This window comes from Mustela nivalis (assembly GCF_964662115.1).
Source record: "Mustela nivalis genome assembly, chromosome: 19".
NCBI classification, from domain to species: Eukaryota; Metazoa; Chordata; class Mammalia; order Carnivora; family Mustelidae; genus Mustela; species Mustela nivalis.
This window is the reverse complement of record NC_139038.1, coordinates 1472185-1487157: the sequence shown is the minus strand read 5'-3', so window position 1 is coordinate 1487157 and position 14973 is coordinate 1472185. Positions and strand designations below refer to the sequence as shown.

Genomic DNA, 14973 nt, shown 5'->3' with positions numbered 1-14973 from the left:
GCCGGGAACAACTTGGGAGCATCTTATCAACCCCCAAAGAAACCCCTTATTTTCCAGTCCTCACTTCCCAGTTCTCCCATCGCTGCTCCCTACCCCCAGGCGGGTGCCCATCCGCTTTGTTTCTGTACTTTGCACGGACTCATCCCATACGTGGTTCTTTTGTTTGGCTTCTTCCACCATTGTGTTTTTAGGTCCGTCTGTCTTGTAGCGAGTCTGTTCTGCATCCCTTCGTACAGCAGACTAGTAGTCCTTTCGGATAAGCCACCCACTTCAGTTTATTCCTGGACAGTTGGTGGCCAATTGGGTTTCTCTGCTCTCTGGCTCCTGTGGACCTTTGTTTGCAGGTGTCTGTCTGGACATCCGCGTTCACCCCTTGGGGGTATTCCTGCCGGTGGGACTGCGGGCTCACATGGGGGCTCTGCCTCTCACGCTGTATGTGTACCTGTGTACACGCTGTACCTGTGTGGACGTGCTGGGAAGACGGCTTCCACCAGCATGTGTGGCCAGTGCTCACTTTCCGCATCCTGGCCAGTGCTCACTAGTCCTTGTCTTTCTTTTCTTTTAGATGAGAGCTGCCACAGTGGGTGGTATCTTACCATGGCTGTATTTGCATTTCCATGACGGTCTGGGATATTGGAGCATCTTTTTATGTGTTTAGTGGCCACTGGTATACCTTGGGAGGAATGTTTATGCAAATCCTTGGCCCATTTTTAAATTGGGTTGTGTGTCTGTCTTTTATTTTTACTTTGTCATCAGAGTTCTTTATGTATTCCAGATACAAGTTTCCTTTCAGATATAGGTATTTGCATATCTCTTCTCTGATAAAAATGTTCTTCCCCTGGTACCTTTTGACTTCGTTTTTCCTGTCTGTCCACATATTCTGTGCTCTGATTACACAAAACTTTGTTTTTCCCAGACATGCTGCTTTTCATTCCTGAAAATGCAGTAAATAGCGGCAGTCAGTAATTTGGCAAACTTTCTTTGAGGCCCTTCTGCGTGCCAAAACCACCCCGCCCCCCGCCCCCCAGCAGCAGGGATGTATTTCCTGGAGCTTGTGCTTGGGTGCGGCGTTTGGGCCCCTTTTCTCATGATCAGGGTGCTGTTAAAGTTAGGTCACAGTGGGATTCCCATTTGCCCTGGAGTTTGGATCCTCGCGTACTGTGCCCAGCCTTGGGAACCGTCCATAGCCGTGTACGGAATGCGTATTAGTGAGCTCAGTGAGCCTGCAGTGTTCGTTACTGTTGTCGAGTGGGCACTTGAGAAACACTTGTTGGCTCCTTGACTGAGAGGACATGTGGTCCCTGAAGAGAGTGGATAAACAGTTTAAGGCCAGCAAAATATTTTTACACGGAAAGGGGCTGGGTTCTTAGGATGGGAGAACCTTCTGGATCTGTGGTCTCCACATTTTGGCCATTAAGATATTGGGGACTTTTAATATATACATACATGTACACACACATGTACACACTCATGACATACACACAACCATGCTTGTATGCACAGACACACTTGCATATTCACACTTATACACGTACACACCCCATATACTCATCTACTTAAATGCTCATGCACACACACATGTACACAGCCGCATATATACATACCCACATACCTCACACTTGTATACACTCGCACATACACTATATACATGTAGCACCTCCATATATACACACAGTTACACTCATGAACACACACACACATTCAGACACGTGCATATACACGTTCACATATGCACACACATACCACACTCCTTTACATGCTTATGCACACATATGCGTGCACATGCACACAATACACATTTAGGAAGTTATGTGCATGGCTGTCCTGCATCACGTGGGGTGTATTGCTGTCACAGGAGTGTCACGTTGTGGAAGGAGAGCTGGAAATACAACTAGAATTGCTTCTGTTTTCTCCTTGCGCCCGGCGGGAGGTTTTCACCCTAGGGTATGTGCCTACACTCGGGGGGTGGGGGGGGCTTTCTGCTTTAGGGCACATAATACTGAGCTTGTGTGTGGAGTTTTTATGAGGCCCTTGGGGTTCTCAAGTAAGCATTAAGGCCGTAGTTTATTTTCTTTCTTTAATCTTTAAGGTCAATTAAAGGCAACTACATTTTCAATTCTAAAATGCTGAGTAATTTAACGGATGAAGATAATCTTATCTTTAATTCTGTTTAGAATACAAGCCATACTCTTACTTTGAAGTGTTGTTTTAAGAAGGAAATCATGAAAAATGATACAACCAAGTTGTGGAGAATTTGGAAAAAAGAGGAAAGATATCTACATTTTGTTGTGGTTACTAGTAGCAGTGTTGGTTAGAGGAGGACCCCCTCCCCCTCTGTGGGGTACCTTAACTTTACTCTGTTTTTTAACCCAAAAGAACTTTGTTTCTTAAGAATTCTGTGTACTAAAAACCAAACTGGCTTTTTAACATGACTTCCGTGTTTGTTAGCCTGTGATCTCTCTGCTCCGCCTCTAGCTGCTCTGTGAGGGGTGGGCGGCTCCTGCCTGTAGGGAAGCAGAGTGATTCTTAGACTTGTGAGATTGGGAATCTTAGCTCTAAGCAAGCATGGGGTTTTTTTGCCTGCATGGAATTGGAATGATTCTTTTGGCACACGGAGTCATAGGTGTTCACTGTAGAAATGGTGGGATGGAGAAATTGTACGGCTCGCTCTTCAGTTTTAACCTCTTTCTGGGCTATAGAGAAATGGCGGACTCTTTTCCATGAAACTTGTAAAGAGCTCACTTTTTTCCTGTCCAAGTTGAAAACTCAGTCTGACTGGTCTTGGATCCATGGGTGTATTTGCTGACTCCTGGTCGGCTGGATGCCTCATGGTGGTGACTCTTAGGAGCAGAAGCTCCATGGCCTGAATGAAGGGGGGTGACATGGTGATGGTCCGGGTGCTGAGGGAGCACATGGTGGTGGGAGGGCCGGCCGGGGGCAGCCTCCGCTTTTCCGAGCAGCTGTTTTTATTGGCCATTTACCATCTCTTGTCCAGACTCGCCCACGCCCCAAGTCAGCCAGCGGAGGGACCCGCATCCCAGTCGGATGCAGATGCCACAGGGGAACCCGCTGCTGCTGTCCTGCACCCTGCAGGAGCTGCTGGCCAGGGACACTGTGCAGGTGGAGCTCATTCCTGGGAAGAAGGGCCTCTTCCTGAAGCATGTGGAATACGAGGTCTCCAGCCAGGTGAGGGGCAGGCGGCATGTGCCCGCTGGGAGAGGAGGCTGGGTGGGGGGTGGCGCTGGGGGGGATGGGCCTCGAGGGAGTCTGTGTGTTGGTCTTAGAGGGAAGAGCCGACACCAGGCACGGAGAGCCAAGCCGCCTGACAGATGTTTGCACAGCTGGGGTGTCCCCGTGTCTCCGTCTGGCTCAGCCACACCCCCACCTCGCTCAGCCTGCCCTCCCTGGCCCTGTGTCTGGGAAGCTGCTCGGAGGAGCGCTTCCTTCTCCAGGGAGGTGCTGGGCACCTGGCCGCGCGTCTGTGCAGTGACAGGATGGCATCCGCGGTGCTAACTAACTTTCTTTCTCTCTTTCTCTCTCTCTCTCTTTCTTTTAAAGATTTTATTTATTTATTTACCAGAGAGTGAGAGAGAGCAGGAGTGAACGGCAGGCAGAGAGAGAAGCGGGTTCCTTGCTGAGCAGGGAGCCCGACGCAGGACTCAATCCCAGAACCCTGGGATCATGACCTGAGCTGAAGGCAGACGCTCAACCGACTGAACCCCCCAGGCTTCCCTCCATTCTCTTTCTATATCCTGGTGCTGTTAGATCAGATACTGGGGTAGTTTTTGTTCAGAAACCGAGGATTAAGTCATCGATGAGCTGACAGCGTCGTTGGGCTTGTGGAGTCCCACTGTGTTAGCACGGGACGCCCCAGGACAGGTGGAGTGGGGCTGTGCTGGCATGACAGTGTTGGGCCGCTGTGGGGCTTTAGTTGGAAGGGTCCGTGTCATCCCGGGGAGGAAACACGTTTTCCAAACCGAACGGCCGTGTGTGTGTGCTGTGGGAGTCTGCAGTCACAGGGTGTGTGTGTCAAGGTGTTTTCAAGCTACAGAGGCTGAAGTCTGTGAATCAGCTTTGTTCTAGCATGCATGTGGGTGCTGCTCCCCTGGGCGCGGGCACATCTCCTCCCTCCGGGCCTTGTTGCAGGTGCGGTGGCTCTGGGTGTCGGGGCTACCCTCCCCTGTGTGGCTCCAGCAGCTGGCCCTTTCCTGTTCTTTCAGGAAGCCTGTTGTCCCATGATACACATTTTCTCAAGGAGGCAGCTGTGTGCAGGCCACCTTCTAAGACATGCTGTTCTGGCAGTGGCAGGGCCACACGTTCTGTCCTGAGCCCCGTTCCTCCATGGGCTGCCCCATGATCTGTGTCCCGCAAACAGGGCATCTGACAACAGTCAACCACACACGGACATGTCATCGTCACCCAGAGACTATAATTGGTGCCATGGTCCCTCTGGGTGGGTGTGCATTCTGTGGGTCTGGATGCTGATGACCGGTGTTACCTGATGGTGTCCCCCAGTGTTCACGGCCCTGAAAGTCCTTGTGTCCCACTGTCCATCCCTCTGCCCTGAAGCCCTGGTGACTGGCCCTCCCCTCCTGTGTGCACAGCTCTGATTCCCTGGAGCACCCAGCCATCAGGATCAGACAGGTGTCTCTCACTGAGCCGCATCAATTACAAGCAAGACAGCCTGCAGACCGTGGCTCGTGCGTGTGTGTCATGTGCACTCTGACCTGGAGCCGGGGTGGGCTCCTCTGCTGTGCGGGGGCTGGCTGTCATGGAGCCCGCGGGTCTGTCTGAGATGGGACGTCTGTGTGTCCGGCCTTCCTGGGCAGTGTCTAGTCTGCCGTGACAGCCAGCGCTCTCCCAGGAGGCTGTCATGCCTGTCGTGCCTGCACCGTGTGACCCTGTATGGGAGGGTGCCCCAAGGACGAAGTGAAGAAGGCGTTGTTTGCATGTGCTGCCTTGTAAGGGTGGGGGCGGGGCGGCTGTGCTGGGGCAGACCCCTGTGAGAAGTGTGCGGTCCTCAGGAGAGCCCGGTCATGGGTGGGTGGGCAGAGTGATCACTCCGGGCAGTGTTGGCAGCTGTGTGAGCACTGCCGGGGGGACGGGACTTGTCTTCGGTAGAGTCTGGTGAGATTCGGGGTGGGGGATATCGAGCCACAGCGCTCCTGTGGCTCTGGTTGTTGGCGGGGGCGGGGGCACATGGGGGCGGTTTCTGGTGTCCAGTCCAAGCACAGAGCCCTGGTCTTGCAGCGCTTCAAGTCCTCTGTGTACAGACGGTACAACGACTTCGTGGTTTTCCATGAGATGCTGCTGCAGAAGTTCCCCTACCGCATGGTGCCGGCCCTGCCGCCCAAAAGAGTGCTGGGAGGTAAGGCCGGGGTGCCGGGAAGGCCGGGGTGCCACACCTCGGGGCGCCAGAGGCCATGGTGCTGGGAAGGCTGGTGCAGGCCAGCAGGCAGGTGCAGCCGAGCCCATCTTGCCAGTTGGCGGTCTGCACAGTGGGGAGCACTGTGGGTGCGGACAGCAGGACCTCTGCTGCTCCTGGCGGCTTTCCCTACTGGGGTGTGTTTGCGGGGGGCTGGGATGGGGCGGCTGCCCAGCCCGTTGCTGAGCCCGTGCTCTCTGCCTGCAGCCGACCGGGAGTTCATCGAGGCCCGGCGGAGGGCGCTGAGGCGCTTCATCAATCTGGTGGCTCGGCACCCTCCGTTCTCCGAGGACGTGGCCCTCAGGCTGTTCCTGTCCTTTAGTGGTCCTGTGAGTACTTCGCTGTCCCGGGTGGGGCCTGAGCTTCCCGACACTCAGTTTGCTTGTCTTCCTGTCCTCGCGTGGGTGCCCTGATGGAGTCCAGCACACGTGACGACCCCGAGTGAGATTTCCTTTCTTCCCGGATAACGGGAAGGTGGGGTCAGGAGGCATTCTTGGCTTTGACCTGGCAGGATTTGGAGATTAGGAGCACCGTTGCTGTGGGCGCTGAGGCTTGTTTACCGAAGGCTTTGCTTGTAAGGGTTATGGAAGTGCTGGAGACCCCAGGTTGCAATGAATCTCAGTGTCCCAGAAAGCAAATAAGGCCACCTTGATGACGTGACATTGGAAGACTGAGCTGAGTCCTTTTCACAGAGCTGCAGGATAGACCACGTCCTGGGAAACCGTCTCCACATGGATGTTAATTTCTGTTAGAAACCAAGCAGCTGTGTTCGTTAGCCTCGGGAAGCAAGGCAGAGCCCTTCCTTCCAGTTGGGGAGGAAGTCCCTGCCCTGTCCCAAGAGCAGCCTGCTCGCTGGCTGGGGTTGGAGCAAGGGTGGTGGAGGGGCTCCAGCAAGGTCGCTGTACCTGGGGCATAAGCGGGGGCATCTTCTGTCTGAGGGAACCCCTTCTTGCCCCTTCTTGCGTACTTTCCCAGTATGGAAAGCCACCAGGAGTAGTCCAGGGCCCTGCTGTCTGCAACCCCTTCTGGGCGGGGCTCAGTCCCACCCTCTCCCACTGGGGAAAGATGCTGGATGTTGAGGAGCCACAGAGGCAGACACACCCCGTGAGACAGAGGGGCCTGGGACCTCCTCGAGAAGGCTTTCCTGCTGCTTGCCTAGGGGTACCTGTCACCATCATCCCTTTTCTGGGACGTGAAGCAGACATTCCGTGAATGCTTGCTGTGACTGTCTGCTCTTGAGCTTAGTATGGGCCTTGGAACTCCGGGCAGACAGGTTCCTTTCACGCAGGAATCGTTATTGTCAGAGAGGAATGTGGGGGGACTTGGGAGCCACATGCACTGGGCACAGAGCCAGGCAGCATCCCTGTGCTGGGGGTGTGAGGCCCCTCTGACCCTTTCCTCACACAAATAGGGTGTTCCTAAGAGCTCCCTGACTCCATTTCCTCTGGTAAAATGAGAGATTAGGACAGACGATCCTCCAGGCTTCTCTGAAATTCTAAAATTCCCTGACCCGTAAAAAGCTGCAGATGAGGCTCTCTGCCTGTATTTCCTGTGGCTCTTTGTGGGTCCTGGTTTTGGCTGTGGCTTTGCTGAGGAGACTTGTGTGAAGCCCATCAGCCCTCCCGGGGCTCTGTGGGGCTGCGTCCTGTGGGTCTGTCCGAAGGAAGGAGACCTCAGCTCTCGTCTCTGTGCCCCATGTGGCGGGACCTACCAGGACATGGTGCTGTGGAATGGGGGGCATCCCTGCTCTGCAGACGGGAGTTCCTATGTTTCTGGAGAGAGAGCTCCCCTCTGGAGCCAGAGGTTTCGTGGTGCTGGTGTGGTTATGCCAGGCTTTCCTGTCTGTGGAAGGCCACCTAAGGTTAAGGTCAATGGGAAGAAATCCGGGAAGACAGTGACGAGGTCTTCTGGGGATGCCTATGTAACAGCCCTCTTGCGGAGGGCCTGTGTCCTGCCTCCTGCTGGCCTCCTTGGTCTCACACAGACCGTTCTGCAGCTGGTAGATACGGCCTGTTTCTGTTTTCCTTTGCAGGATGTGCAGAACAAGTTAAAGGAATCAGCTCAGTGTGTTGGAGATGAATTCATGAACTGTAAGCTGGCTCCCCGGGCCAAGGTACTTCTCTCGTCGTGATGCACACCATCCAGTCCTGGCAGTGACCACTTGACCTGGTCATGCTCTCTTGCTTCCACCATGTGCCGGGGATGGCGCTGAGGCTCGCCGCCGGGTTTTCTCTTCGACTCTCCTTTCACCTGCTCCAACGCACAGCACGTGACCTGCCCATCTCACAGATGGGGAGACGGCCCCGAGAGGCTGCCAGGATCCCAGACCCGCCGAGCAGCCGACCCGGATGGGGCTGAATGCGGTCTGGCCTCAGAGTCCGCCAGCTCTCCTGCCACTTCTGAGGCTTTTTGTGATCCAGGTGGACTCCTGCCGGGTCACCAGGCTCCGATTGCAGGGGTTGTGGGATTGTTGCGTTAGTTTATTGTAAAATCTGGCAAATCTGTTTTGTCTCTAAAAAGAATTAAGGTGGCTACTGGGTAGCTTTTTCCTTCTTAAATTGCTTCTCCACGCAGAAATGTGGACTCTTATCTTTTTTCGTTTACTAAGGTTTCTGTTTTCTAAGCATTATGTAGTTAACATTATTAACGCTAACGAGTAGTTAACCATAAAGCTGGTAAAAAGTGCCCCTTGAGGGAAGAGTGGGGCCCCTAAAGTCAGGATTCATCCACGCCACTTCGAGCTTGAAGTTTATCATTGGAGCACATTCTGGCAGGACCTCCGGTTGGATCCACTTTCAGTTTATGCCAGTATCGCCATCTCCTGGGGTCACTCAGCTTGGTGTTTGTGGTGTATGCGTGATGATACTTTCTGTTTTTTTTTTTGGACAACGAGGGCCTAGCAGGCCCCCACATGGCCTAGTGTCTGGGCTGACGAGCTGCTCCGTTGGAGGGCTTTGTCCTTCTCTTGAAGGGCGTCGTCTCCGGAAGGCCCGTCACAGCCTGTAATCCACAGCCTTGCTGTCCTCCCTGCCAGGACTTCCTCCCGGCCGACATCCAGACTCAGTTTGCTGTCAGCCGGGAACTCATTCGGAACATCTACAACAGCTTCCACAAGCTTCGAGATCGGGCGGAGCGGATCGCGTCCAGGGCCATCGACAATGCTGCTGACCTTCTCATATTCGGGAAGGAGCTGAGGCAGGTGCCCCATCTAGTTATGCAGGGCAGTCGGGGGAGGGATCTGCAGCGCACGGGGCAGAAGGTGTTTTACCATAGCCCTGCCGGTTCTGACCTGTTTCACTTTTAGAAGGTGAAGGAGAGGGTTGGGGAAATGGATTATGGAATTTAGCAGAAAAAAAAAAATGGGGGAATTTAGGTAGGGAAGCGTGGATCCCTGAACACACAAGCCTGTGCTACATAGGTCTTCCCTGCTGTCAGGACTAGACTGGAAAAGGACACCAGACTGTTCATGCTCCTCTGGGTGGAGGGGTAGTGGGACAGGCAGCCAGGACCATGCCCTCCTTCTCAGTCTACACACCTCCGCCTCCCAAACCCTCGTGTGCACACCTGTCCCCTGGGTGGGTTGGGGGGCTTGCTGACCAGGACTGGTTCAGGAGGCCTGGGGTGGGGCGGCGGCTGAGGTCCTGCCTTTCTGGCAGATGCTCAGGTGGCCCTGGGGACCCCTTTTCATGGAGTAGAGGGTGCCCTGGGATGACACGTTAGGCTGAAAGGCCAGCTCGGCTCCCAGTCCTTGAGTGTCTTGTCTCCTCTCTTTCTTGTTTCCTTAGTGCTTTGGGGTCTGACACGACCCCACTGCCATCCTGGGCCTCTCTGAACAGCAGCACATGGGGGTCCCTTAAACAGGCGCTGAAAGGCCTGTCCGTGGAATTTGCCCTGCTTGCTGACAAAGCTGCCCAGCAGGTGAGTGAACTTTTTCTCCTTGGCGCCTGTTCCAACAGCCCTTGCCTTGGGAATGGACGCCGGCATGGCTTCCTATTCAGACTTCGGAGTCCTGAGTCCAGAGCGAGTGGGTGCTGGCCTCGGTAGGAACCGCACGTCACCACCTGTTCTGAGGGCCTCCCCATGAGCCCTTGACACTCTGAAGAGGGTTGCCCGTGACAAAGACTGACTGGGTTCTAGCCCTTTGAGAGTTGACTTTGCTGAGATGAGAAGTTGTAAGCTGTCCTTGAAAACCTAATCTAGGACTTCCCTGGATGCATCTGGGTGGACCAGATGGTTTCCACTTGGCTGTGCTAGTCAGCAAGTATTCGGTTCCTCGATAACTTAACCAGGACAGTTAGTAAGCTCTAGTAGCCCAAGAGAGCCCCGCTGCGTTCCCCCTAGAGACCCAATTAGCCTCCGGAAATGCTTCCGCCACACTTGCAGGGGCCATGTGGTCCTCGGGGATCGACGCAAAGGTCCGGAGGTTACTGACAGACGGAGAGGCTCATCTGCGTGCGTTTATGCTGTAAAATCGCTAGGTGACTCTGAGGGTGAGCGTTGGCAGCCTGGTTCTTGGGGAGATGGACTTTAGGCTGGTAGTAGATGGTTTCAAATAGAAGAAAACGGTGTACTTGTGAAGGGCCTTGCTGCCAGTGTGACGCTTGAAGCTCCTTAGTAGCGGGCCAGAGGACATAGGGACAGCAGCAGACCCTCCGACCGTGAAGCTGGGTGATTTTCAGGCTTGAGGTGAAGCCCTCGGGCCCAGGACGTCTCTGAGTGCCAAAAAGGAGATTTGATCTCATTGCTGGTATGGAAAGTCCTGGGTTTTCTTTGTGGTTCTGGTGCCTGTGTGTTTCCGTTAGAAACTGAGCGCAGGGTGTTGTTGGCATTTCTTAGAATTGACGCTGGGCCCGGTCCCTGTCCAGGCCTGCCAGAGGCCCACATGTGCACCGTGGGAGGACCGGCACCGTGCCGTTGGAGGTGCGGCTGCGGAGAGAGGAGGCCTGCTCCGCGCTCGGCCACTGTCCTGTGCTGGGCCTGCGCTCGGGTTCCGTTGCTCCCTGTGCCTGTTTCCCTGTCTGGGAGATGCAAGGGTGGAAGAGGTCATTCAGACACTTTTTATGGAGCCTGCTGGACTTTACTGAAAGCTCACTTTAAAATCTAAAATGGAAGCTGTCCTGTTGCTAGGACCTAGGTCCTGAGCCCACATAGCTCCCAGTTCAATGGGTAGCCTCATGCGGGGGTGGGGGAACGCGTAGGGGTGTGCCATGAATCCCTGGGCATCACGCAGAACAGAAACTCCTCTAACTCTGTCATCTCCAGTGTTTTCCAGCTGGGATTTGAATGCTGTGTTTCTGCCTTTGAAGAGGGAGAGAGGGTTCAGGCTTCTGATGTGGTTCAAGTTCATAGATTTGAACCTCTCCCCCTCCCCCTGCCCCCAAGCTCTGAGATTCTCTGATAGCTCTGGGATGCTGCTTTGAAATGTGATGTCTGAGGAAGTGCCACTTCCTGACTATTCCTCATGGTTTTCATGTTGGAGTGAAATTAATACAGTTTTAATGTGAAACTGGATCAAACAACCGTCAGGACTTTTCACCCAGCACGGCTCAGGACTCACTCAGCACTGTTCACTCGCACTGCACGAGGATGGACATCCGAGGGCTGGTTTTCCTAACTCTGTTTCCACATAGCCTAGTTTTATTCTTCCCAGACCTGTTAGGGGCCCCAGGTTGTCCCCGCAGTGGGACAATGGAGACTCCCAGTGGGCTGTATTTTTCCACACTGATGGGATGGTGGTTTGGGGTCTTGTGTGGACGAGAATTGGGACCTAGCCAGTGACGTGAGCAGGAATGGCCCCTCAGCTGCATCCTCCATCCTCCTGTGCCCCTCCACCCAGTCAGGAGGGAGCAGGGTGCCTGTGGACCTTTGGTGTTTTCCTTTCTGAGTTTAAAAAACCTGGAACATGCCTGTTATTTTCCTGTGACTTTTATTGGATAGTCTTGGCTTTAGGTGAGGGAATGAGTGGCCTGGAACCTCTGAGCTCAGCAGGTGTGAGTCCTGGTTCCCCTGACTTGGTGGCAGAACCTGGGCAGGAGCCCCTGGCTCCCAGGGAAGTGCTTGTAACCTGGTCAGACTTGTCCTCCTCATTTTCCCCATTCTCTGTCTTTTGGCTGTACCCTCTAGACACACGGTCTGATGTGTGGTTTCTGAGATGAGCTTTTCATGCCATTGCTGGAGCCCTAGAGGTTGTGAAAGGGGCTCATTTCTCTGAGGAGCCCACACTGTACCTGGGAGAGGTGAGGTTCTCACCATACACCTGAGAGAGGCACTTGGTGAATGACTAGGAGGTTTCAGCAAAACACCCAGGCAAGGTGCTCAGCAAACACCCGGGTGAGGTGCTCGGCAAGTGCTGGTGGCTGAGGGCCATGAGCTGTGCTAGAGCCCTTCAGGACATGTGGCTGTGAGCACAGTGTTAGTAGGGAGGGTTCCCAGGAAGCCAACCCAGCGCCAACTGTACGTGGGTGTCAAACAGTGAGCATAAGTGGGCAGGTGGTCTTGGGAACTGAGGCCGTAGTTTTCATCTAGCTGCAGGGCTCTGTGGCTTCCCTGCCTTGTGTTGGGGGTCTGTCATGTGGGAAGGGGGCTCTTCTGCAGAGCTGGCTGGTGGCTGCTGGGGGTGGGGAGAGCCAGCTCAGGCCTACGGATGGGTCTGTGGGTCCTGTGGTGCTTGGCGTGGTCACCCACCCTTGTTTTCTAGGGCAAACAGGAAGAGAATGACGTGGTGGAGAAATTGAACCTCTTCTTGGATTTGCTCCAGTCGTATAAAGTGAGTCTGGTCTCTCATGGTCTCTCATGGGTGTGACTCCTGACGATGAAGGGCCGCGAACCCAGGGCTGTGGAGGGAAGATGGGCCGTAGGCAGTCTGGCCAGTGTTACTGCCCCTTGGCAGGTTCTGTAGGTGCTCTGGGCTGTGGCCCCTGCAGGTGTGCAGACAATTCTCTGGCTTCCCTTGGTCTGAGAGTGGCAGCTGTGTGTGCACGCATGCGTGTGAGCATATACGTATGCCTGTATGTGTGGATGTATCCATGTGCATGAGCTGTGTGTGTGTGCATATTTGTGTGTGTGTATGAGGGTGTGCACGAGTGTGTATGTATGTGCTTGTGTGAACGTGTATACATTTGTGTTTATGTATGAGTGTGTATAGGTGTGAGTATGGGTATGTTTGTGTGCACATGCATATGCATGAGTGTATATGCATGCACATGACTATGTGCACGTGTACGCATATGTAGGCATCTGTGTGCACACGTGCATGTGTATGAGCATGGGTGCACCTGGGGATACACACACGTCCATGCACACACATGCATATGCATGTGCATGTGACTGCTCAGGCACATGTGTACATGTAGGCATGTGAGCGTGTGTGCTTGCGGACGTGTGTGTGTGTGACTGTTGTAGCTCCCACCACATAACTGAGGGGCTGGTCTGGTGCTGAGGGAGCTTGTCTCTTCCTCGGGCAGAGGTTCTGGGCAGTCCGACTCTGGCTCTGTGCAGAGCTGGCTTCTGGACTGGGGCGGTGTTGGTGATGGGCTAGAGTGTCTGTGAAGCAGAGAATCCTTCATGCTGAGGGTATATATTTGTGCCCAGTACTTTGAGGAAGGTTCCAGAAGGGATCTCTCCATTAAGATGGATGGTAGTGGGGCGCCTGGGTGGCTCAGTGGGTTAAAGCCTCTGCCTTCGGCTCAGGTCATGATCTCAGGGTCCTGGGATCGAGCCCCGCGTCGGGCTCTCTGCTCAGCAGGGAGCCTGCTTCCTCCTCTCTCTCTCTCTCTGCCTGCCTCTCTGCCTACTTGTGATCTCTGTCTGTCAAATAAATAAATAAAATCTTTAAAAAAAAAAAAATAAGATGGATGGTAGTCAGATCACCTTGAGATCACAGCACTGTCATTCTGTGGCCAGTGTTTCCCACAGGATTCCTGACTGGGGCTATTTCAGGGTCCCTGGGAAATGCCAGTGTATCTTTTGGAGACGGGCCTTTCTGTTACTGGAGGGACATGGGCTTCCTGTCACTGGGCAGCGGGGAAGTCGGCGGTCCACCTTCCATTGTCCCTGTCCATTTTCCCTTGTGGACAGGACCTTTTTTTGTGGGTTTTTAGTTTGTGGTGCTGATGTGTGCTGCAGCCCATCCTGGTTTGACCCTGGGCCTGTCACCTGAGCGGCTCTGTTCCACGAACACATGCTGAGCGTGGAGCAAGTGGGCATGGTGTGAGCGGTTTCCGAAGAGGAAGGGGCTCATGCATGAACAGTGCGGACTTTGGAGCGTGTGTCTCCTCCCGTAGTTCCCCTTTCCATGCTGCCTCTCATGGAGGGAGGGTGGCTCCGGGGCCCTTCTGGCCGGTGGTTGAGTGCAGCTGCCCCTCCCCCCAGGACCTGTGCGAGCGGCACGAGAAGGGCGTGCTGCATAAGCACCAGCGTGCCCTGCACAAGTACAGCCTGATGAAGAGGCAGATGCTGAGCGCTGCTGTGCAGAGCCGTGAGCCTGAGTCGGTGGAGCAGCTGGAGTCCCGCATCGTTGAGGTGGTTCTCGCATGGGGATGGGGTGGCCTGTGAGCAGGCCTGACGGGGCTGCTGCATGCCCAGCCTGGCTGGACCCTGGAGCAGTACTTTGGGGCCTGGCTCTGGGCTTTCAGAGTGCTTCTGCCTGGGGCCGCCATAGCCGGCGATATAGCTGGGGCCGGGGGGCTCTGGGGTGGGCAGGTGGCCCCGCAGTGGTCCTGAGCAGTGCCTCCAGGATGCCTGGTTGGGGCAAGTGGCTTGGAGTTTGCCTCGGTGGTGCTGCGGGGAAGGGGTGGTGGTGGCGGGCTCGGGGCGGGGTTGGTGGCGTGTTGGTGCAGTGCTCCTTGTGTCTGCGGGGCTGGGAGCAAGGGTAGCTCGTGTGTGCAGCAGGAGAACGCCATCCAGACAATGGAGCTGCGGAGCTACTTCTCCCTGTACTGCCTGCACCAGGAGACGCAGCTGGTCCACGCGTACCTGCCTCTCACCTCCCACATCCTCGGGGCCTTTGTCAACTCGCAGATCCAAGGGCACAAGGAGGTGGGTCTCCCCGTGCCTGCCTGGGCTCTGCCTGGGAGCCTGGCGCTTGCTGGCCTCGTGAACTGCCAGGGAAGGGTCACGAGCTGGGGAGCACAGGACCTGGAAACAAGTCCTGGTCACAGCTGCTGTCTTACATGTACCCTGAACAGCAGTGGCAGAGTTGTCCCCTTGATTCATGGGGTTGGGGGGAGGTGCAGCGTGAGACCATGAAGGAAGCAGCATTCCTCCTCTCCTGGAGGAATTTTGGAGTCGGGTAAAGCACAGCATCCCCAGAATTGAGACAAGAGATGGGACGCATCAGGCAGAGAGGGCAAGGGGTTGGTACAGACCCCGGTTCACGTCCTCTGGGTGGCGGCTCCTGAATTGCTTGGAACAGGTGCTCTGCATGTCTGGAGACTTGGCAAGGTATGCGGCTGCCTGCCTGGCCCCATGACTCGGCTGTGCCTTTTACCCTCTGTGCCAAGTTTCCATTCCAAAACATGGTGTGTACTGTGCGCCTCCAAGATGGGCGT

The 14973-nt window shown here is 54.9% G+C and overlaps 1 protein-coding gene across 5 annotated transcripts in view; it reads left to right on the top strand.

Annotated features, from left to right (window-relative positions):
* Nucleotides 1–14973, top strand: part of SNX8 (sorting nexin 8) — a 39624-nt gene that overhangs the window by 21440 nt on the left and 3211 nt on the right. For 2 of the 5 annotated variants that reach the window (XR_014306332.1, XM_082714053.1), the window contains exons 2-10: nt 2996–3186; nt 5251–5368; nt 5633–5754; nt 7458–7538; nt 8460–8620; nt 9211–9343; nt 12123–12191; nt 13796–13945; nt 14312–14461. Coding sequence is in view for 2 of the 5 variants with exons in the window: in XM_082714053.1 (XP_082570179.1) it covers nt 2996–3186; nt 5251–5368; nt 5633–5754; nt 7458–7538; nt 8460–8620; nt 9211–9343; nt 12123–12191; nt 13796–13945; nt 14312–14461 (1175 nt within the window). In the remaining 3 variants the exon portion in view is untranslated. Of the gene's footprint in view, nt 1–2995; nt 3187–3558; nt 5369–5632; nt 5755–7457; nt 7539–8459; nt 8621–9210; nt 9344–12122; nt 12192–13795; nt 13946–14311; nt 14462–14973 lie in introns of all 5 variants that reach the window. The other 3 variants (XR_014306333.1, XM_082714052.1, XR_014306334.1) reach the window with 2 other exon arrangements.